General features: G+C 43.7%; 1 protein-coding gene across 4 annotated transcripts in view; it reads right to left on the bottom strand.

Annotated features, from left to right (window-relative positions):
• Positions 1-18216, bottom strand: part of FLI1 (Fli-1 proto-oncogene, ETS transcription factor) — a 130688-nt gene that overhangs the window by 13311 nt on the left and 99161 nt on the right. For all 4 annotated transcript variants that reach the window (XM_039240253.1, XM_039240256.1, XM_039240254.1 and 1 more), the window contains one exon: positions 17831-17896. In XM_039240253.1, the coding sequence (XP_039096184.1) occupies positions 17831-17896 (66 nt within the window). The remainder of the gene's footprint in view (positions 1-17830; positions 17897-18216) is intronic.

Genomic DNA, 18216 nt, shown 5'->3' with positions numbered 1-18216 from the left:
AGCAACCAAATTTGTTGTTGGGACAAGTTTGGGCCAGATGATCCAACCCGGCGGTCCCGGGTTTTTCTGACAGGCCCAGTCTCCTAGAAGCAGGCCCTACTGGCCAATGACCCAACTCAGGCTGCTTTCTTCCAGGCTCTTCTTTGTGTTGCCTTTGACGCTGCCCCCTACCGGTGAAAGTCTGCTCTGCTTTCCAAACCTTCCCAACCCCCAACTCAAGACCAGCTTCGTATGTGCCACTGTCTCCATGATAACGGCTGCCAGCAACCATGCCCAATGTCTGACTTTCTGGCCTGGCTCTCCCACTTCAAAAACAGTGTGCAGGCAACTAGCACCTGAGCGGGGGCTGTTTATGCAGGACATAGGATGACTCCTGTGAAGGTATCCTTTTTCTGTGGTAGGCCTTGGGGTTTCTCCAGTGCTTACGATACTATGTTTAGAAGCAGTTGGCCCTGGGTTCAGATCCCAGCTCTGCCAATTTACTCTGCTGAGTGATTTTGGTCCAAAAGCTTCTCTGCTTTTTTGAACCTTGAGTTCTTCTTCTCTCAAAAAGATGAAGAACATATGTCTTATAGGATTGCTCTGAGGATGAAACAAACATTTGATGAAGAGTAACTTAAAAATATACACCATATACCTGTAAATTATTCAGTCTTCCTTGCACCGCTAAAATGTTTATCTGGGTAGTTGAGGTTAAAAAGTTCATCAAGGAAGGCCTTGAAAAGGAAGACAAACCATAAAGAAGAAGAAATAGTTCCATTCCTGTGCTCCTGAATCAGTGATTCCCAATTGGAATAAAGTGTGGTGCTCGCTCTCTCTCTCTTTATTAAAAGTTTATTTATTTTTGAGAGAGAGAGAGAGAGAGACAGAGAGAGAGGGAGAAGCATAGAGTCCAAAGTGGGCTCCTGCTGACAGCAGAGAACCCAATGCAGGGTTCAAACTCATGGTTCGTGAGATCACGTCCTGAGCCGAAGTGGGACACTTAACCAACTGAGCCATCCAGACACCCCAAGTGTGGCTCTCTTTTGAAACAAGAAATAATTTGGCTAGGACCTTTGTTTGAGAGACACTACCTTAGAAGAGGGTGAGGGGCAGCGGCCATGGGCTGCCTGCTGGTATAGGAGGCTTAGGTGTTAAGAGTCTAGCCTTTACTCAATGGCCACCAGCCCCAGGTCCCTGACCAGCCAGCCTCAATGCTCAGAGCTGTGTCCTCACCTCACTTCAACCCGTTCTATAGGGGCAGCCCGGCCTTCGCCCCAGTGGCATCTTATGTTCCAAAGAGCAACAGAAGATCTTGGCTTCTACTGAGACCTCAGGAGGAGGGAAATATCTAGGGAAGGCTTTCCTCAAACTTGGAACTCACAGAAAAAAAAACATCCTGGATCATATTTCCTTTGCTCAAGGATCTTGTCCTGGAATCCAAACAGCCCCACAGACTCAGAATCAGCCCCGCTGCGTGGAGTATAATGGAGGTACTGTTTAAGATATTATATGTGTGAAGGGGAAAAAGGACATATGAGAAAAATGCTTGAAAAAAATGGATGGCTTTTAAATATGAAAAGTTTGGAAAGGCGGGTGGCACATTCACCAGGCACAGCCTTGCCACAGTCACGCGAGGCTCCCCGCTGAGCCTGGACCCTTCCTTCACTTTGTTTCTCCCATGGGCTCTGTGTCTGAATGACACAGGAGTCTAAATGGCCTATTTATTTTGATAAGGCCTCAGAGTGGGGCTTTTGGGCCAGCCTTATGTGGAAAAGCAATTCATACTGACTAGATTAATTGGGTGTTTGCCCAAATTCCCCTCCACATTGGGCCATGTAGACACAACTGAAGTGCAAGGCTTTTTGGTCAAATCTGCCTCAGGTTTAAAAGGATTCCAAATAGGCAAAAGAAATGCTAATGGTTCACTTAGGTAACAAGGTTTGAGGAGAAATGTGAGGGGGTGTGTGTTGGACCCCTTCAGCTCTGCTGAGGACCCTGGTCTGAATGGCCTATGGTGTGGTTGTCCTCACGTCCTCTGGCCATAGGGGGTACCAGCCTGTGTCTGCTCTATAAATCAGCTTCTTTTCAAGGCTCTCTGGTGATAGTCTGAGGTTTATTGTTCTGCCTTGTTCTGTCTTCTCGTGTAGTTCTTTGTATCCCCCTTTGCCTGGTGATAATCATTTGAAAGAGAGAGACCGTGTCTTCCTCACCTTTGTTTCCCTCGCTCACTCCAAGATTCTTCCCCTTCCCAATACTAGCTTATTGGACTTAATCTACATCTTTTATCCTACAACACATTCATCACTCAACCAAATTTTATTGAGTATTTACCACTGTGCTAGACACTGCTCTATGCACTAAGAATACAGTGAGGGTTAGACACACATCCCTGTTCTGTGGAGCTTACATTCAAAACAAACAGTAAACTACATTGTATATGAGAAGGTGGTGAGTGCTGTGGAGAAAAAGAAAGTGCTGAGAGAGAAATAGTCCTGCAATGAGGAGGGCCTCACCAAAAATATATGATTGGAACAAAGCCTTGACCTGCCTAATGTTGTGAAAATAGAGCTCTCTCCAGCACCATAATTTTCTCAGGAAGAGTGACTGGATGGGCTTAAGTTGATCTGAAAGCCCTCCTGGAAAGTGAATGCCCTTTTATTAGTTCTTTGGTTACTGAGAGTTACTTTGCGTTGGAAGACAACACAATTAGTGAAAAAACCTAACAGTGGTTTCTGTTTTTGTTTTTGTTTTTGTTTTGGACATTTGGGGGAGGACAGTAAAAGGTGAGAGTTCAGTTCAGTAAAGAGTTCACCAGTTTCTGCATATGTAGGATCAGGGTAATTGGCGATGGTGTGGTCTTAGCCTCATATGGACTTAGGATTGCCATTCAGATCCAGAAACTTAAAATCCCAACACTATGATTCGTCTTTTGACTTGCATCTGAAATGGTCTGCAGAAAAGAGCAATTCTATGGGGCCAGTGTAGGAAAAGTGGACAGGTCAGTTCATCGTGAAGGAATATTCCATCTTTGTGGCCTGGTAGGTAAGCATGAAATGCTCTCATCCCTGAGTCTTGCATCCACACAACAAAAACACAGTAGTTAAAGAAAAAGAACCATCAATTCTTGATAGGTGGAATGTGATCTCACTTATATAATAGAATCAGAGGCTTCTTTCAGGCTGGAAGAGACCTCAGACATTATCTAAACCAGACATGCAAATTAGCACAGGCCTGGACGCCCAAAGCCTGAGAGAAAGCATATGTGGCCATATAAGAATTTTAATAGAAATTGAAAGTATGACTCATAGGATAAAAACTGTCATTCTCAAAACTCCTCTAGGATATTGGGCAGGGCTGATCATTATTTTGCAGGCAGGCCAAAGACTTTCTAAGCTCAAAGGTTTTTCAAAATTATACCAAGAATGATTTTCATCTCTTTGGACGAATAGTACCTAAATCTTATCAAACATAAGGTCATTTGGGGTATTAGTAAGTGCACCTAAGGATTTTCATTAGAAGGAATTCCATAATTTCTCTTTAATCTTTTCCAAGCAGGGGAACAGCTCATTGCAATCAGAGCTCTGGATTGGAGTTCAGAAATCCTTCATTTGCTTCTCATCTCTGCTAGTGGCCAGCTGCGTGAATTAAGGCAAGGGACTTAATCTCTCTGAATCTCAGTTAACCCATCTGTAAAAGGAAGGTACTTGAGGGAAAAAATGATTCTTCTAAATTTAAGAGTTTAGAATCCAAATGGCCCATTTAAACCCCACTGGGTTCTACTGAGGAGAAATGAGATCATGTACGTGAAAATGCTTTATATACTCCAAAGTGTCCTATAGAATTATAGCCCTATCCTCTTCCAGAGTTTAATTCATTGGAGAGAGGAAGTTAATTTTTCCTGTGTCAACCAAAGCTAATTTCTTCTGGTTCTTTCTTTAGTGAAGCAGAAACATTGAGTAAATATTGAGTTAAATTATCAAAGACTAGATTTTTTCTTCTCCAGTGAATCCATCAACCGGATCCATCCATCCATCCATCAACAGTATTTACCAAACATCTCCAGGGCTGGCAAAAAGGATGCAGGACCACAAGTCAACACTGCGAGGTAATCTTGTAATTAAGTAATTAGCTTCATAGATACCTTATGAGTGTGGTCGGGGCTTGAGAAGAGATTGTAGTCTTTGAGAGTAAGGAAGAAGTATCTTTGAAGAAGGCGAGACTTGAAATGAGCTTTGAAAGGTGTGTTAAGTTTTAATAGACCAAGTAATATTCCCACTTAATTACCACGTTCTCTTTAAAGTATGCCTGACACAAGAATTTGAGCTTTATCAAGGAGGCATGTTTAAACTTTTTACTGATCCTCCCATGAGGGAGCTTACAGATCCCCGAGATGAGAGAGGAAAAGCCCACACAAATCCTGGTTAGTGTTTCTAGCTATAGTATTTCTTCCTTAAAGACTTGATCTTTTCCCAAAAGGCTCTTTCACGAGAAATAAATTCTTTATTTTCTTATATAGGAGCTTCTCTATAGAGAGTGAGTTGTTAACATCTATAAAAAGAACTTGGGAAACACTTTTATATTAAAATAACAAACGATGCTATCGATGCCTTGGCTTTTCACTAGAAGGTGACCCAAACCTCTACACTTCTATCTGGCAGGAGAGAAACTTCTCTGTCTCTGTCTCTCTGTCTCTCTCTCATGCGTGCATGCTCTGTCTCTGGAGAGACAGAGAAGATATAATTTGTCTTATGAGCATGACTAAGCAAGCTTCTTTCAAACACTCTCCAATAACTACCTCCCCCAAACAACCTCCTTGTATAATTCTATATCAGTATATTTTGCAAAACAAATGGATTTGGAATATTTTGTCTCGAGGTGGCCACCAGTAGATACTCTGGAGCCCTGTGGACTTCCTATTTTCTTTCCAAAGTACTTTGGGAACTTACTACTCAAAATAGCCAACAGGGGTCACTTCTAGTTTCTATTATTAACCAAGACCACATGGTAATAGAAATGGAGTTACATCAACCAAGGCCAATTTCATTTTGAGTTGTAGCTCTGTTATCTGGAATGGGATGAAATGTCTCGGTCAAAGTGAAACTTGGTTGAGATGAGAGGCCTAAAATAGCAAGAGTCAAGAGTCTGGAGATGAATTGGAGATTCAGAACTTCAATGGCCCACTTAGTAAGTGTGAGATGCTGCCGAGAAACTGGCATTAACTGGGGTGGGAGCTGCATCCCCCTGGGCACTGCCATGGGAGGCCCCTCCTCAGCGGTGGGTGGAGGGAGTTGTTGTCTGGCCAAGTGGTTGGAAGGGTGTTCTTGAGGTCAAGTGGCCTGCAAATACTTTCCCACAGCCTTGTACCTTCCTTCTTTCCCCCTCCTAGGTTTACTTAAAGCCATTTTTTCTTTTTTCTTTTTTTAAAAACTTTTTAAATGTTTATTTATTTTTGAGAGAGAGAAAGAGACAGCATGAGTAGGGGAGGGTCAGAGAGAGAGGGAGACACAGAATCTGAAGACAGGCTCCAGGTTCTGAGCTCGCTGTCAGCCCAGAGCCCGACACGGGGCTCGAACCCACGAACCATGAGATTATGACCCGAGCCGAAGTCGGACGTTCAACCGACTGAGCCACGCAGGTGCCCCCATTTATTCTTATTAAAATGCAGCAGAGCTCATCCATTCATTGTCATCAGTCATTAACATTGCAGGACATGTTGGTGCTGTTTGAGTTCTTGATTTCTCCAGGGAGCACCTAAGAGCAGCTTCAATAAACACAAAGACAAAAGACATGCCCGAGGAGGGCAGGAAAGGCAGCTTAGGAACCTGTAAGCAGACAGGACCAGGACTAGGGGCCTGAGTGTCTTCAGGCACAGGGACAGGAAAAGGCCAAAACTGTGGTGGCAAAAAGGGTGCTGACGCAGAAAAAGGAAGGCACGCTTCTTCTCCCTTAAGTATTCAAATAAAGCTCTGGCTCTCCATGGTGGGGGTGATGTCAGGGGACAAGATTTCAGAAGCAATGGAAAGCACTTATTATAAGAACACAAATCTCTCAGCTCTGACTTCATCCTGGGTCCGTTTGCCCAACACAGGCACACAGGAATTGAGAAGGGTGTGTGGGGTGGGGGCGGCTGGAGTGTTCTGGAACATGTCTTCAAAATGCTCACAGGCATTCTGGTATCTTTCTTTCTCCTCCTTGAGAACCATGTGTCAATGAAGCTTATAGAGGCAAGGGATTGCTTACCTGTTGTAATTTGAGGGACATTTCACAAATAGATTTATTATACTGATGTTCATTCACCCTCATTCTAAAAACTATGTCTGTGGGGTGCCTACGTGGCTCAGGAAGTTAGGTGTCCAACTCTTGATATTGGCTCAGGTCGTGATCTCACAGTCGTGTGATCAAGCCCTGTGTTGGGCTCCATACTGAGCGTGAAGCCTGCTTAAGACGCTTTCTACTCTCAAAATAAATAAATAAACGTAAAAAATTTAAAATTAAGTTTGTTGCCATCCTTATTGATTGACCAAGTGTTATATAATATATCGTTTCCGGGGCGCCTGGGTGGCTTAGTCGGTTAAGCGTCCGACATTCGCTTGGGTCATGATCTCGCGGTTCGTGGGTTCGAGCCCCGCGTCGGGCTCTGTGCTGACTGCCAGCTCAGAGCCTGGAGCCTATTTCAGAGTCTGTATCTCCCTCTCTCTCTGACCCTCCCCTGCTCACGCTGTCTCTCTCTCTCTCTCTCTCCTAGAAATAAAAATATTTAAAAAAATAAAAAATATATATATATCACTTCCTTTTCTGAATATCTTCCTTTCTTCTTTTAAATGTAATATTGAATACAAAAGAATGTGTAATGTCATGTAAATCGTAAAGCATATTAATGAAAAGCACATCTGTGAAACCACCTAGCATGCTCTCGCAATGCAAGAATTGTGGACACCGAGTCAGGTTCTTGATTTTTTTGGGCCATAGCAGGAATCCATTAATCTAATCAGATCACCTTAGAATCTAGCTAGGTGACATCAGCTGCCTGGAAGAAATGGGCCTTTCCATGGGGTGGTGTATGGAATAGGAAGAGACAATTGTGAGGCCTTGGCACTGGCTGGTGGGCAAGAGGCTGTAATAACAGACTCAGTTCTCCTATTAGCTTTGCAACTTGGGATTAACTTCTCTGTGCTCCAGTTTTCTCATCTGTGAAATGGGAATAATAATAGTACCAAGTAAATAAGGTTGTTATAAAGTGTAAATTTGAAGTGAATAGAAAGTTCTTGGTGTGTGTAAGCACTCAGTAAGTGCTAGCTGTTATCATTAGGGAAGGAAGGTTGAAGTGAGCAGGAGTTACATTTTCCCTGCGATACTACTTTCCCTTGGCTTGGTTCTCTTTTGCCTCTTTTTGCAGTGGAACACAGAGCAGGGGACCCAGATTTGAAGGGTCTCCAAGGGGAGTCTAAGCTGATCAAAACTGGGCCAAAAGGGTGAAATAGAACCATCATCTTGTGACTGGAATCTGCTTTCAGCAAGCTCTTCCCTCTCCTCCTGGATGGGACTGATCTCAGCTTCAGAAGAATCACCTTGGGGTCACGTAAAGGGGAAAGGAGGTAAGGTAGAAAGGAAAGGCAAGTTCCGTGCTACCTCTGCAGCAGATGAAGCCAAAATATCACTCCGATATTGGGAAACACCATGAAGGGTTAGTTGTACAGTAAACTCTTGGGGAGTAGTTTAAGGCATTTTGCCTATAATTTTCATCCATCCACCCAGTGGCCTTGTCTAAGACAAAGTCCCCATCTCCAAGATGCTTCTAGTCTTGTAAGACAAAAGACTATTATGACAGAATCCGTTGAATGCTAACCTGGGGAAACAGGGAGTACAAGCAAAGCACTCTGGGAATGGGTGGATGGTCATAGGGAGGAGATGTCTTAAGGAGTGAGGCACATTTCTTCTCCATCAAATATTCAAATACAGCATTGACTTTCCATAGTGGGGGTGGTGTTGGGGGAGGTTTCAGAATGTAGCTTTTTAGGACATAAATTGGGGTGGGGGGAGACTGGGGAGAAAGGGTATGTGTCACTGGGCAAAACTGTCACATTCCTGAACCCTGAAAGTACCTAGATTGTTCCAGGACATGTGCCTGTGGATCCTGCCTAGTTCAACCTGGACAGCTTTCAAATACACACACACACACACACACACACACACACACACACACACACGGAAAGGCTAGTTTTGGCCTCACAATTCCACCATGCTATGGGCAAGGTCAACTGGTCTGAGTAACTGAAAGAGCCAAGACTGAGAAACACCTGCCTGAAACTTTAGGCGGTCACCATAGTTGTGTGTGTGACTGTCCCATACAACCCTGGCGGTCTCATAGTTGACACGCACATAGCCTCTGAAGTCTCTGCCTACACTGTGATGTTCGGTGGTCTATTTCTTTAAAATAGTCAGTCAGTCAATCCAACACAGACACTGAGCAGAATGATCATGGTAAGAGATCTTTCCTTTAATATATATATTTTTTAAACCCTCAAAGGAATAACATGTACACAACTTGAATATTCTTGAGGCAGATAAGCTCCTTCACATAAGGGAACTCCTTCCTTAACTGAAACTAAAGGAAAAAAAGAAATGTCCCAACAAAATTCCTCTAGACCTTCCCCTAACAAGGCAATGGTACAATACTGAAAGTCATTTGCTTCATTACTCTGGAACAAATTTACACTTGTCTTAGGAAACAGGCTAAGTGTTTCCAATAATTTAGAGAAAGCATGTCCCAGTCGCTGTGTGTAACCCACACATGTGTGATAACAGTGCACACAGCACACCCATGGAAAAAAATAACAGTGCTTTTACTTAAGAGAAAGGAAGGATAATGGTTACTTAGAAAGTGTCCCAGACAAGCTGTCAAATTGAATTCAGAGAGCTGGAGTCTGACTCCGGGACAGGGCTGGCTGGCTAAATTCCCTTGGGATTGGGGTTTCCTGCCTGCTACAGTTTGGAGACAACGATTCTTTGTTTCCAGCTCTCTCTCTTTCTCTCTCTCTTTCAATCTCTCTCTGGTGAACACACACACACACACACACATACACATACACACACCCCAACATGTAGCTCTCCAAAGAGGGTCAGATTGAAAGCAGACAAAACATTAACTCTGGAATTTCAAAGAAAAACAGTTTAAAAAAAATAAAATGGAGAGAGCAAGCTACTGTCTATTCAATAATCATAAATCTTGCCTTTGGACCACAGAAACAGCACACGCTCTCTCTCTCTCTCTCACTCTCTCTCTCTCTCTCTCTCTCTCTCTCTCACACACACACACACACACACACACACACACACACACACATTCAGCAATCATCCCCGCTTTGCTAAAAATGGATTAGGGGTATTTCACTATAATGGAAAAACATATAATGACAAAGTTCTCAGCAGGCCGTCTTGTGAGGCCTCAGTACCCTCAAATTTTAAGTGCATGTTAGATGACGTAGACAGAGCCCATGGAACCATCTAACCTGCTCCATAAGTGATGTTATTTACTCCCTAAAAATAACAGGAGATCACCTCACAGTATTACAGGCCTCTTCCTATGGGCACACACATTCCAGACCAATCCCTAATGTGCTGCCCTATCTGCGGCAGGCCCACGCCCAACACCAGGCTCACTGTCCCCTCTTCCAGGGACACTACATTCAGGAGGCTGCCCACAGCCCACTCTCCCCCAAATGCTGTACTGAGAGACTCATCACCCTCATTCACTGCATGATACACACAGTGCATAGCTTTAGAAATAGATATTCTAAGCTCATCTCTGTTTTTTTTTTTTTTTTTTGTCCCATAAAAATGCAACTTCTCAAGGCATCTTTTAACTCACGGAAAATTTCAGAGGCCTAGAAAATCAGAGAGAAAAGTCAACAGAAGCATGGAGGGTCCTTTATCCTGCTTTAACAAGCATGGACTCATGGCCAATCTCCTTATAGCTCTCCTCCCACACACACCCCCTCCCAGGCCCCCATTATTTTTTTGAAACAAATCCCTGGCTCTGGGTTCCTTTGCTGAGTTTCCTGTCCCAAAGGGAGGTGCTCAAGTGGCTTGGTCCCTCAGTTTCACGTAAGCCACCCAGAGCCAACGCAGGGCTCCCCACCTCACGCTCAAGTCACATATAAGCCTGTTGCTCTGACAGGGCATGCTCATAGATCGCCAGAGCAGCTCGCCTGGGCCTCTTCCCCAAAACTGAGCCTGAACACATGTGGTGCCTCCACACTGTGGCCCCCACACACACATGGCAGACCCAGACCCACCGACTGGTGTCTTTGAGGTCTAGCACCTTCCCCTTGTTTCCATAGCCATTTCCAAGACTACCATGCTGTATATTTCCAAAGGCATCCCATCTTTCACTCCGACCTCTAAAATTAAATCATCTAAAGGACACCCCAGAGAGGATGTAGTGCAGGGAGAATGGCAAGATTTGGTGATATATCACCCATACTCCAATACACACTATTTTATCACTTAGTGGCCTCATCTACACATCTCTGATTATAAGCCCCCTGACGGCAGGTGCTGATTGCACACCATATTTCTGGGGCTCAGCCTCGTGTCCCAAACATGGCAGGTTCTTAATAAATGAAGAGGTGATGGAATAGGGTGGAGAAGGATGTGAGTCACAGAAGTTTGGTCCCTTTCTGACTAAGGTACTGAGTGACTGTAAGCTCTGCCACTTGTCCTTCACTTCCTGTGTGGTCTCAGCCGGACCCACGTCTCCTCTGGCCTCACATCTCTTCTGTCACAGGAAAGGTTTGGGCTTAGCATTAATGAGTTTTCATCTTTCTGTTATTCTCAGAGAATTTCTTGTATGTAGCATGCATTTTTCTAATTGGTTATATGCGATTTCATTTTATTCCTTACGAGTTCTGTGTGCATCTCCCTAATATGTTAAGCAGCGTGGGTGTCTCACCCATGGTATCGCCAAGCCATAGGGTATGCTAAGTACCCTTCTCAAACTTTGGCACAGTGTCAGCAAATGGTAAACCCTCAAAAATATTCTTATTATTTTGCAATGGTACTAATTATTACTATAATTCATGGAGCAAACATATGGACCACTTACTGGGTAAGTCAGATACCATACTAGGTGATTTATGAGTACTGTATCAGCCCTGAAGGGGTACTAAAATTGTCCCCATGTTATACATTAGGATATTGACACAGAAAAAGTAAGTGACTTGTCCAGGATCATACAGTCTGAGTACAGATCTTAAGGTATCTTTTTTTTTTTTTTAAATATATTTATTTTGAGAGAGAGAGACAGAGAGAGAGAGCATGAGTTGAGGAGGAGCAGAGACAGAGGGAGAGAGAAAAAGAATCCCAAACAGGTTCTAAGCTGTCAGCACAAAGCCTGATGCGGGGCTCAAACTCATGAACTGTGAAATCATGACCTGAGTCAAAGTTAGATGCTCAACTGACTGAGTCATCCAGGCACCCCGAGTTCTTTTTTATTTTTTCTTTTCTTTTTCTTTTTCTTTTTTTTTTTTACGTTTATTTATTTCTGAGAGACAGAGTGAGACAGAGCATGAGCGGGGCAGGGGCAGAAAGAGAAGAAGACACAGAATCCAAGCAGGCTCCAGGCTCTGAGCAAGCATTCAGCACAGAGCCTGATGTGGGGCTCAAACCCACACACTGTGAGATCATGACCTGAGCTGAAGTCAGACACTTAACCGACTGAGCCACCCAGGCGCCCCCTGAGTTCTTTTTTCATGTTTATTTATTTTTGAAAGAGAAAGACAGAGTGTGAGTGGGGGAGAGGCAGACACAGAATCCAAAGCAGGCTCCAGGCTCTGAGCTGTCGGCACAGAGCCTGACGTGGGGCTTGAACTCACGGACTGCTAGATCATGACCTGAGCTGAAGTCAGACGCTTAACCAACTGAGTCATTCAGATGCCCCAAGAACCTTGGGTTTTTAATCAAGACGCCACAATGCTGAAATAAGAGAGGAATGCCTCCCTTAGGTAAATTCAGGGCATAAATTAAATAATTTAGTTAATTTACATTATCATTAGATGCTTGAATTAAATATGTTGAGATGATGATATGAGAAACAGCCTGGTGGGAGGAAAGAACCCAGAGACCGACTCTACCCTAAGACCTGGGTGACTTCAAATGAACCCTGTAATCTCTCTGTGCCTAGTTTTCATTATCTACAGAATGGGAATAATAATAATACCAGCCCTGCTGTCTCATGGTGATGGCGTGAGGCGCAAATGAGATAATGGATGTGCAAATGCTTGGCAAACAATAAAGGGCTGCAAAAAAAAAAAAAAAAAAAGGGAGGGCTGTTGCTATGTGCACAGGCCCCTGCCATCTGGAAATCTCCTTGAGTGAAGCTGGGCTCTTGTTAGCATGAGTTTCAGCGCCAGTTAGGCATTTCTCTACAAAGGATGCAGAAAGGTAGTTTCTCCCCCTCTGTTTCCCATACTTAGAGTGTAAGCAGACAGACTTTTTATCCATCAGCCAAGGCAACTGCTAGCGATGGCTATTCCACAGGCAGACAATCTACCCGCAGTGGAGAAGCGGTTTTGCATTTAGCAGCCGGTTCTGAAAGCCTTCCCAGGCTGGGGCAAGAAGCTCAGGGATACACAGGCCCTTGGCAGGTTTATGAGTTCCAGGAGTTAATAAACAAGAAGCTCAATATCCTCTGACTTTTGGAGAGTCAGAGGCATTTAAACAGATCCAGCATGAGGAGCTAAGGAAATAAGGGTTTAGGCATACAAAGCAGCCCTGAACGAGAGAGGTGCACTGATGATCGCATGCTGATTTTCCAGGCCAGAGCACCGGGAGGCCCTCGGTTTACCCAGAAAACAAGGGGGAACTCTAATTGCACCCCCAAACACACTCCCACCTCAGCATGGAGGGCAGAGAGAACAGGTTTGGAGTCAGTTGTCCCGGCTCTAGGATGGGATGTACTTGGAAAGACCACTTAACTTCCAGAAGCCCAGTGTCCTCCCTATAAAATCAAGGTACCAAAACCATGTCTACTATTTAGACACATACAATAAGATACATATAATGAGAGGAATTTCTGAGATGTGAGGTGAGGTACTAATGTAAACTTGCCAAAATCAGTGATGATTATCACATCATCAATGATGATGAAAAGAACAAGTCATAATCACCGGTCCCTTCACTCAACCCACACTTTCATCAGTAAACCAATAGGTTCCACTCGTCCTTCACTAGGGGCCAGGAAAGGTCAAGATCAACCACCCAGTACATCTCCAGGAAAACCCTGGGGGGGGCTCTGAGCTGGGTCTCCTCTTCCTAGTTTCTGTCTGCACTAGAACATAGGCTTCTCAATTTGAGCTGCAGCTGATGAGAATAATCTGCAGAGCTTTTAAAAAAATTCCCAATGACCATGTGTCACTCCTAGGTATTCTGAACTAATTGGTCATGTTTGGGGCTTGGACATCAGCATTTTCATTTGTTTTAACTTAAAATTTTCATTTTTTTATTGTGAGAAAACATCCACAACCGAATTTACCGTTCTATTTTTCAGTGTACATTTCAGGGGCATCAAGTACATTTGTGTCGTGTAACTTTCACCATTGGAACTTTTTCACCGTTCCAAACTGAAACTGGACCCATTCAATGACAACCACCATTCCCCAATCCTCCCACCCCCCAGGCACCACCATTCTACTTTCCCTTTCTATGGGTTTGCCTACTCAAGGTGCCTCGTATGAGTGGAGTCGTACAATATTTGTTCTAGGGCACCAATATTTTAAAAAATCTCTCCAAGTGATTCTCTGTGCAGTTCAGACTAAAAGCTAGTGTTACTCAGGGGTTGGTATGAATTCATCTTTGGAGAAATAGAACAGTACAGGGGCCTGAATGGAGATGATAGTGGGAAAATTGCAGGGATAGGGAAAAATAATGAAAAAAGTCTCAGATCTTTACTGAAACAACAGATAGGCCAGATACTGTTTGGGTGGAAATCCGGCTAGAAGGGATTTGCCAGGAAGACCATCTGAAGTAGGGAAATTTTGAATCCTACAACCTGGGGTTGAGCCTTTGCTATGCTGTTGACTAGCTATGTGCTTTTCAGTGAATGACAGTATCGCTGAGCCTCGCTTTCTCTGTCCGCAAAATGGAGAGAGTCTTGACTACCTCTCAGGATGTTTCCAGGTCAAAAGCAGAGGCAAAGCACGAGAAAGTGTCTAAGGTATTACAAAATCTTATATAGATGACAGTTGTGGCTGCTATGGTAAATGAGTAACAATTGTTTCTATCCTAATTTATTTTCTAAAGTGCATGAGCCTTGATAAGTAAAGGTCAAGAGAGCACAACTGTTTTAACTGGGTCTGATCTGTGACTACAGAATACTTCATTTAAAGGGGTTTAGAGACTGTTATAAATTAATTTTTAAAAGCAAGCCTTACTTCCTGGGCACAAATAACCCTCAGAGGGAGCAATCATTTTCAAGAGACAAGCTGGAAGGGTGATTATGCCATTTTAAAGTAAAAAGGCATTCTAATTTGATAAGTGAATGGAAGAAGCAAAATAGACACCATCTCTTCAACTTCTTTCCTTTGTGCTTGATGCCAGCACCTTCTTTCCTTTGTGTGTGATGCCAGCACCTGCCCTTTGTGAGGCACAACACACACACACACACACACACACACATGCGCGCGCGCGCACACAAACACACACACACACACACACAGCTTTATTGCTCTCCAAGAACTCTGGGTTTGTTTGGGGCTGTGTGTATGCCTTATTCAAACAAGATGGAGCCAAGGTTGCTTGGTGTCTTCTCTTTATTTTTCCATTTAATATTTTAAGGAATAAAGATAGCTATTAGAGAAAAAGCAGGAGAGGAAGACACACACACATAGAGAGGGAAAGAGGTGGGGAGGAGAGTGAAAAGGAAGGAGAGAGAAGCCTGATTAGCTTTGTTTTGCTAATGCACTTTGTTTTGTGGATGATGGGCCTTTCAGACAGATTCAGACCACCTCACAAGGGGGAAGGCAACACAGAAGCAAGACAGCTCAAGTGGAAAGCTTTACCGGGGACAAAAGATGCACCTGCAAAGCACAGACTTAATGGTCTCTAGAGGCCAGGGCCGATGTTGGGAGATAAATGCCCCGGCACCACCTGAATGAGGTCCTGGCAGCGTGCGTTTGCCTGGATACTACAGTTAATTCATTTCAGAAGAGGGGTTGTTGCCCAGCGAGAGTAAGCCACTCCTGCAATAAGCCTGAATGAGCCCAGTGGCATTGCAAATGCTCAGCCGTCTGTACACAAAAGAGCCAAGGAAAGGAAATGCAGTATGGTAGGTAGAGGAGAGGGCTGAAAGCTAAGACCCCTGGAGGAGTAATGAGTTGCTGCTCATCAATGCAGTTCAATTCAGTCCTGCTTCTAAACGAAAGTCTTTCTTTTAAGCCCATTATCAGATATTCTCTCTTTGGCTTTGCCCCAGAGTCTCACTGGTTGCCAGCAGGGTTTAGTCTGTAGAACTGAAGGAACTTTGAAGGATCTCCTTCCTTTTCCTTTCCTCCCCTTCCCTTTCTCCTTCTCTTCCTTCAGTCCTGCCTTTCCGTTTGCCTCCTGCCTTCCAAGAACTGCATCATCCCTATCTGCAAATGAAATTTTAATTCAATAAATAAACCAGATCAAACAGAGTGGTCCTGAATGAAGGCAGAGCTCTCACCTGCGGCTCTAGAGCATCCCTTTAGAAGCCAAGAGCTCAAGAGTCAAACCCCTACTGATTTAGTTCAGTCCTTTTATTTGATAGGAAACTAAGATTCGGGGCATGAAGTGATTTCCTCCGATCAAGCCAAAGGTGCCCTGACCTCGAATTTAATATGTTTGTCACCGTAATACATTTTCTCTATTACAGACATCCACAACACGATGTTAATTAGGTCAGCAAGTAAAATGTGGCTTAGACTGTAGAAAGAGTCAATATGACTTTAGCTTTCATGGCAAATTGTAAAAAAATCTGATTTGGAAAGGAAAACAGTAGCATGAATAGGATGGACCCAGAGTGGGGTGGGAGGTGGGGAGAGGAAGCAAATGAAGCCACAAAAGTTTAAAAGCAGATTCATCATATTGTATATTCCTTCCTCTAAGTTCCCTGGTTATCATCTGATGATAAATTGTTAACAGGAAACATGAAGTCCTATGTGATCAAAGGTGTGACTGTGGCCAAGACACCCAGGCTTTTTGGGTTTGCCTCCTCCATAACTCATGAGGATTCTGAATCAATGTTCTCTAAGGCTTTTCCTTTAGAAGAACTTCATGTTTCTCTGAAATACTATGCTGTGCTATACTACATGCAGCCCACATGGGAAACTTCTGCCTTCATTCATTCTATTTGACAGCAGATGTACCTTAAAGAAAAAATGGCAAAGTAGAAAGTCAAGGAAGAGAGCATGTTCGCCATACTCCTATTCGCTCCGTAAGCCACCACTCAAAATTCCCCTCCTCCATGGATGGGTTTTTTTTTTGTTTGTTTGTTTGGGGTTTTTTTTTTTTTTTTGGCCTTGGCCAGATTTTTTTCACTTATTTTCTGGACTCTAACACAGTATCTGGAGCAATACATCCTCACAGTGTTTCGTAAATAAGATGCTGAGAAGTGCTATTGTAATCAAATCCTCACTGGCAAAAATCATTTGTTGAGGTTGTTTCCTGTCTCTCTCAACCAAACCAAACCAACCAGACCAAATCCCCAAATCACCACTTTAAAAATAAATTGGCATTGCTAAAATTTGTCAGGAAAAAAGAGACCCTTAAAATGTAGCATTGCAAGAATCCTCAAAAACCTCCGTTTCATTATGTTCAACAGAGAAAAGCTCTGAAAGGGTACAGTACTTTAAGAGTGACATCTTTTATTTCATGGTGTAACAACTTTAAGTCATATCTTTGATGTTATTACAAGATAGTTAAAAACCTTGCTTACTTTTTTTTAATGTTTTTATTTTTATTTTTGAGAGAGAGAGAGAGAGGGTATGAGCAGGGGAGAGGGGCAGAAGGGGAGAGAGAAAGAATCTCAAGCATGCTCCATGCTCATTGTGAAACCCAGTGTGGGGTTTGATCCCACAACCCTCGGATCATGACCTGAGCTGAAATAAGTGTCGGACGCTCAACCAACTGAGCCACCCAGGGACCCCAAAACCTTGCTGCATTTTTCCAGCTAGTGCAAATGGGATATACTTTGGCTTCTTGCCTTGTATGCTAGAAAAATCTGAGTGAAACAAAAGATTTGGTGCTTGAAAATCGATAAGGGGAAACCTCAATAAAATGGAGTTGGGGCGCCAGAAAGAAGAACCTAGTGGGGGGCGGGGGGGAGCGGGGAGAGGGAGTACCACTCACATGTCAATTGCAGGAAGAATTGTCAGTTATAGACTTCAAAGGGTGTGTCAATTACCTACCACAACAGATGACTCTCAACAGGAAAGAATCATCAGTCATAGGCTCCAGCAGGGAAAGATGTACATTACATCTCCTATAAGAAATTGGCTACCCCTGCACCTCAGCCAATGAGGAACTGTGATCATCCCGAGCTCTCACTTTTCTCCAGTGGACTTTCATTCAAAACAACTCTTCCCAACTTCTTCCATCTTCTCCATAAAATAATATTCCTCTCCTTTGTTAGGCTTACCTATGGTTTCACCATAGCTTGTTTATCCTGAATTGCTATTCTCTGCTATTCCCAAATAAGCCAGTTTTTGCTCATAAAATAATCTTATTTTTAAGGTTAAGAGTGCACAGACCTGGAGTTCCCCACGCCAATCTTAACAGCATAGAACCGTGTCGTCTCTGGGACTGAAGAAAATGCATGAGAGAACAGACTCACCTTCTTTGACACTCAGTCGTGAGGATTGGTCTGTGTGGGAGGTTGTGTTATAGGCCAACAGTGAACCTGTAAGGCAAAGCAAAAGCACGTTATAACAAGAGTAGATCAGGAGTAGAAGATGGGAGGAGAAGGGAGTCCGGATGGGGAATAGGTTGGGGTGGGTAAGAGAGACAGACGGCTCCTTGAGAGAAAGAGTTCATAGAATCCATTCTGCATCCTGCAGGGAACATATTCGATTCCTGGAGCTCCGGCCAGAGCAAGTTAGGACAGAATACGCGTGAGTGGGACACGCACAGCCCTCCCCAGCAGCCGTGTTTATGGTTCTGAAGCTCTTGGGTATCCATGCCACCTCATGGCAGGGACACAGGACTGGGACTGTCCCTGTG

Source organism: Hyaena hyaena, unplaced genomic scaffold, assembly GCF_003009895.1.
Source record: "Hyaena hyaena isolate Hyena2069 unplaced genomic scaffold, ASM300989v1 scaffold_171, whole genome shotgun sequence".
Taxonomy (NCBI): domain Eukaryota; kingdom Metazoa; phylum Chordata; class Mammalia; order Carnivora; family Hyaenidae; genus Hyaena; species Hyaena hyaena.
Note: the sequence above shows the minus strand (reverse complement) of the source record. Positions and strands in the feature narration are given on the sequence as shown.